This window comes from Callospermophilus lateralis, chromosome 2, assembly GCF_048772815.1.
Source record: "Callospermophilus lateralis isolate mCalLat2 chromosome 2, mCalLat2.hap1, whole genome shotgun sequence".
Classification (NCBI taxonomy): Eukaryota; Metazoa; Chordata; class Mammalia; order Rodentia; family Sciuridae; genus Callospermophilus; species Callospermophilus lateralis.
The window spans coordinates 154,612,804-154,618,803 of NC_135306.1; the positions used below are offsets into that span (position 1 = coordinate 154,612,804).

A 6,000-nucleotide genomic window follows, 5' to 3' on the forward strand; every position below is an offset into this window, starting at 1 on the left:
GACCTTTTAACAAGAAGCTTGTTATTTTTGCTACCATGTGATTTACTGTGTTAACATTGGGGTTAAAAGAAAATACAATATTGGGAGGCATTGATAATATGAATACTATTTTGGAATACTCTGTGAGCTACTTCCTTGATTTACATTGATCTTATCAGCCATTAAAAAATGAACAATGTTACTTAGATTTATTGTTTCCAATGATATGGTTGCAGAAATGAATCTGGAAAGTGAAAGGAATTTGCCTAAAGGTTTCCAGAAAGCAAATGGTACAGCAAGATTTAAGCCATTTTAAGTTTGAATGGGTTCAAAGTATCAATACTCTTAATAGCATACTAGAGTCAGAGAAATGGACTAGTCAGCAGAGAAAAAGACACCATGGGCTCCGTGATCTTAGCATTGTGATGGGCAGTAGAAGGGTAAGATCTTCAACTATTATAAATCTGGATTTTGAAATGGACTGTAGGGCTGGGATCTTTGTACCCACCTAAAGCAGGATGAATGTGTCACTTTGCCTTCCAGAAATAATCTTCTGGATCACATTGTCTGCCATTGTTTGTGGCTCACAGCTGCATCAGGAAGGAGGCAAGCACCCTGGTCTAAACTGCCACAGGGTAAGTGTCCGGATATGCCATGAAAGACTGGTCTCCTATGCCACTCCCCTGGAAACTTCTTCCTCTGCTACTGAAGGGTCATACTGAAAATCTCCACCCTGAAGATAGAACTGACTCTGGACTGAAATTCCATGACCTATCACCCTAGCTATTTCCTCAGACTATTCCAAGTTGCACAAGCAGCTTCTCTCTGATTTCTCAGCCTGGCATCTTCCCCTCAACACTGGAAAATATTATGCCCTCCCTCAAACATGTACAATACTCTCCAGTTTCTCTGGAGTTAAAAAACACTCCTTTCCTTCTCATATAGAAGAGGGGGATTATTAACTCCCTTGCCTAGTCATTTCTACTATGGGGTAACTACCTGGCAAAGTTACAGGACAACTGTTGTATGCAACATGCATGATATAATATCTTCCTCCACTCACCTTCCTCAATCTCTCTCTCTATGTCTCTCTGTCTCTCTCTCCCATACACACACACACACACACACACACACACACACACACACACATAAACTAGGAGCCAAATTCATTTATTTCAATGTTAGGTATATTAAAATTAATATTTCCTTGTTCTTTAACCTGAGTAGCAGCTATTCGGTAGGCAAGGAATGATGGAATCAGCTTGTGTTAGTTGCTTTAGAGTTACACAGTATCCTGGGGCTACAAAGGATTAAAAGAAGATACTTTTCTTTGTTATATTTAAGGGACCAAGGAGGATTCCTTAACAATGATTTAATTTTAGTATCAATAAAACTTGTAGGATATTTGGTCTGTTTATATCTGAAAGGAGGCATGATTTTAGGACATATCACAATGTTAGATATTATATATTAATGTTATATGTTATAAAGAAGATAAACATAATTTGTCTGATAGGTTACTGTAGAAAAAAATAAGAGATCACGAATATGGGATTGGAAACTAAGCAATCCAAAAAGATGAGGAAAGATTTAAAAACTAAAAAAGAAGCAATGCTCTCATAGACTAACAGACTAGTCAGGGAGGCACATTTTAAATGAAGAAAATTCTAAGACATCTGAGTGATCTTCCTTTTGTCATGTGATTACATTAGACACTTGAGGCAAATCCTTAAATTTATATCAAATCAAAACACTGATAATGGTATACAGCAGCAATTCTTATTGTAATTTAGGACTTTTTCTTTTATTTTTCACCTGTTGTAGACTTTTTTAAATTTTTCTTTGTTTTCCTTATACTGGTACATTATAATTTTAGTAACAGTGGGATTCTTTGTTACTTATTTGTATGTGTACCAAATATAACTGTATAATTTAGTCCATTTTATTCCCCAGTACCACCCCTGTCTCTTTCTGGCTCATTCTTTCCCCTGGTCCCTTTCCCTACTCCACTGATTGGATTTTTTAATTCTAGACAATTCAAGAAACATTGGATATGGTGATTCCTCAAGGTAATGGATAGAAGGGAATGCCATAAAGCATGAACATACATTACATTGTAAAATATTTCCTCAAAGAACTCATGAATTAGGAAAAAATAAAACCATGGACAATATTACCTGGGATAGATCTCAGAACAATAACCTATGTTGAGTGACTTCCTATTAACTTTGAAACGAACAAATCCCAGATGTGTGTAAATTAACACATCTGTAAATTAACACATATCATTCCATCCAGCACACTGATTGATGTTTTCCTGTCCCTCCAGGACCTTGAAAAGAGAAGATGCTAATGAAAGCAAGGATGCTTGTACTTGATAGGAATTCGTTGACACTTGCTATGATAAAGCCGTCCATCAATAACACCCAGTTCCATCCTCCCTTCTTGATCTTGCTAGGAATACCAGGACTGGAAACTATACACATCTGGATTGCTTTCCCCTTCTGCATTGTGTACCTGACCTCCCTTGGGGGGAACATCACCATTCTCTTTGTGATCAAGACTGAGCACAGTCTTCATCAGCCTATGTTCTACTTCCTGGCCATGTTGTCCATGATTGATCTGCGTCTGTCTGCATCCACCATCCCCAAAATGCTGGGCATCTTCTGGTTCAGTCTCCAAGAGATCAGTTTTGGGGGTTGCCTTGCTCAGATGTTCTTCATCCACATGTTCACTGGCATGGAGACTGTTTTTCTGGTGGTCATGGCTTATGACCGCTTTGTTGCCATCTGCAATCCTCTCCAGTACACGGCGATTCTCACCAATAAAACCATCAGCCTTCTAGCCTCTGTTGTCATTGGAAGAAATTTAATTCTTGTAACCCCATTTGTATTTCTCATTCTGCGGCTGCCCTTCTGTGGGAATCACATCATGCCTCATACATACTGTGAGCACATGGGTCTTGCCCGACTGGCCTGTGCCCCCATCAAGGTCAACATAATCTATGGGCTTATGGTGATTTCTAATATTATTGTGGATGTGATCCTGATTGCCTCTTCCTATGTGCTTATCCTCCGAACTGTCTTCCGTCTTCCCTCTCAAGATGCACGACTAAAGGCTCTCAATACTTGTGGTTCCCATGTGTGTGTCATGCTGTGCTTTTACACACCAGCCTTTTTTTCTTTTATGACTCATCGCTTTGACCATAACATTCCCCAGTACATCCATATTCTTTTGGCTAATCTATATGTGGTCATCCCGCCTGCCCTTAACCCTGTCATTTATGGTGTTAGGACCAAGCAGATCCGAGAGCATGTTGTAAAGATATTTGTACAAAAAGAATAATTCTATTGAAAGTTTGGGTAAACATATCTATATGCAATTCAAGTTATAATAATCTAGCTCCAATTTAAATATTTCATACCACCCGCTTAGGGTTTACATCTTTCATTTTTATTGGAAGTGGTTTAGTATTGACAACAAAACTTCTTTTGCTGCCCGTTCTTCTCATCTCCTTCCCATATCTGGACAAAAGAAAAAGACTAATAGAGAAGATGCTGGAGGTGTCAGTAACCTTGAAGTAGGAGTCTGGAGAAGATATCTCCAGATATCTTCTCATGCGGTAAACTTGGATCCTAGAGGAGAACAGATCTAATAACATTTTAGATGAAGAAATAAGGTTCAGTTTATGGCATAATGGCAATGTCTGGATGAAAACAGCTAATGCTACAATTTTCTACCCTTTACAGAGATACCAAATTTTATCTTCATCTCTAAAATCTTTGATTTATTTTTATTTTAATGTTCTGTCTTATTCTTACTCTGATTTCCAATATTCAGTCCTATTTTCATACTCTAGATCTGAGGATAGTGTCTTTGCTTTAAAATAAGTCAAAGGAGCGCTGAACTGAAATTTGTGACTGACTATAGAACTCTCGCTTAAAACTCAGAAGTGTCCTTCATGTCCGGTACTTTGGAAACATTTTCTATGACTGCATGACAATATGTAAAATACACAAAAACATACCAGGAAAGATTATTAGGAAATAGGGCAGGTATAACCAAGAAGATAGAAGAGGAACACTATTCAGTTCCTGTGGACCTGGGCAACTCTTGGCATTAAATTTGACCCCAGCAAATAAAATTCCTGCTGCCCTTGTGAAATTTCCTGTCTCTGTGCATGGGTTATAATTTGGTTTGAGTGGGGTTTTTTTGGTTGCTGTTGTTGTTGTTGTTTTGTTTTGGATGTGTTGTTACTGATTTACTACCTTCACTTCAAATTTGTAAAATTTTATAGAAACATCAATTTTTTTATTGGTTGTTCAAAACATTACAAAGCTCATGATATATCATCTTTCATACATTTGACTCAAGTGGGTTATGAACTCCCATTTTTACCCCAAATACAAATTGCAGAATCACATCAGTTACACACTCACATTTTTACATAATGGCATATTAGTGACTGTTGTATTCTGCTTCCTTTCCTATCCCCTACTATCCCCCCTCCCCTCCCCTCCCATCTTCCCATTCTACCTCATCTGCTGTTGTTCAATTCTCTCTCTTGTCCCCCCCCCCTTTCCCCTCACAACCTCTTATATGTAATTTTGTGTAAAATTGAGGGTCTCCTACCATTTCCATATGATTTCCCTTCTCTCTCCCTTTCTCTCCCCCCACTCGTCTCTGTTTAATGTTAATCTTTTCCTCATGCTCTTCCTCCCTGCTCTGTTCTTAGTTGCTCTCTTTATATCAAAGAAGACATTTGGCATTTGTTTTTTTAAGGATTGGCTAGCTTCGCTTAGCATAATCTGCTCTAATGCCATCCATTTCCCTGCAAATTCCATGATTTTGTCATTTTTTAGCGCTATGTAATACTCCATTGTGTATAAATGCCACATTTTTTTTTATCCATTCATCTATTGAAGGGCATCTAGGTTGGTTCCACAGTCTAGCTATTGTGAATTGTGCCACTATGATCATTGATAGAAACATCAATTTTTAAAGATGGAAATACATTTAACATTATCCATCCCATTATCTTATGAGTAAAAAGGCTGAGGTAGAAAGAAACACAGGCGCTAATGTACATAAAATAGATAATATCACACTCATCTTTAATATTGTTTTCACATACAAGAGAAGGAAGATCACTCAGATACATTCTTTTGTCCAGAAATTCTTAACTCTTATAGAAGATTTAAGTAAAAATATTCTATGTAACTATATGAGGTCACATCATGGCCCTCAGGTAGAGATATCTAGAAAAATGGAAAACAGAAAGTAGCCTAGAGTTGGTGTTGATAATGAAGAGCTAGACTCAAGAATTTCTGTGTGGGAGCAATAGATCACTAATAAACAGTGACTGAACTTGATCTTATCTTTCTCACTGTGGTCCAAAGTACTGAGTGGTGAGCATCCTGATCAATACCTATAATACACACACACATGCTAAATAAAAGGGTTTCTTCTTTCAGTGATATTAAGAAATAGCATGTGTAAGGCAATTTTCCAGTTAAATTTATTTATGGAAGTGGGAAAAGCTTAAACATAATAGTGCATACAGTGTGGATTGAAGCACATAGTAATGCTGGCTCTGAAGTGGTTTATTATCAAACTGCAATACCAAATTTACACCTGGGGATGTAGCACAGTGATAGAGAATCTGTCTAGCATAAGCAAAGCATTGAATTCAATCCCTAGTACACCAGGGGGAAAAGAAAGAAAATGCTTAGACCAGGCTAAGCAGAGTCCCTGATCTGGGTTTTCTTGTCAGGAAAACTTTTTGTGCTTTGGAGTAGCTTCCTCAAAATTTTAGAAGTCCACATCTGGTGCATGATAACAACAAGGCTCTCTGGGTTGTATGCCCTGACCCTGAATCAAACATAGAAGTCCAATTCTCCTCTGCAGAGAACTCTGTTACTATCGTCTTCCTATAACCACCAGCTTGTGGAGTTACCCATTTTTCCCAAGAAGCTCTGTGATTTCTGCCTATTGGGCTGTCCTGTGTTCTCATGGCTAGGA

General features: G+C 37.9%; 1 protein-coding gene across 1 annotated transcript; it reads left to right on the forward strand.

The window, feature by feature from the left end:
* Positions 1–2,379: 2,379 nt before the first annotated feature.
* LOC143391430 (olfactory receptor 52E4) lies at positions 2,380–3,324 on the forward strand. The gene has a single exon (XM_076844131.2). The coding sequence runs from the start codon at positions 2,380–2,382 to the stop codon at positions 3,322–3,324; it is 945 nt and encodes a 314-aa protein (XP_076700246.2).
* Positions 3,325–6,000: the final 2,676 nt, after the last annotated feature.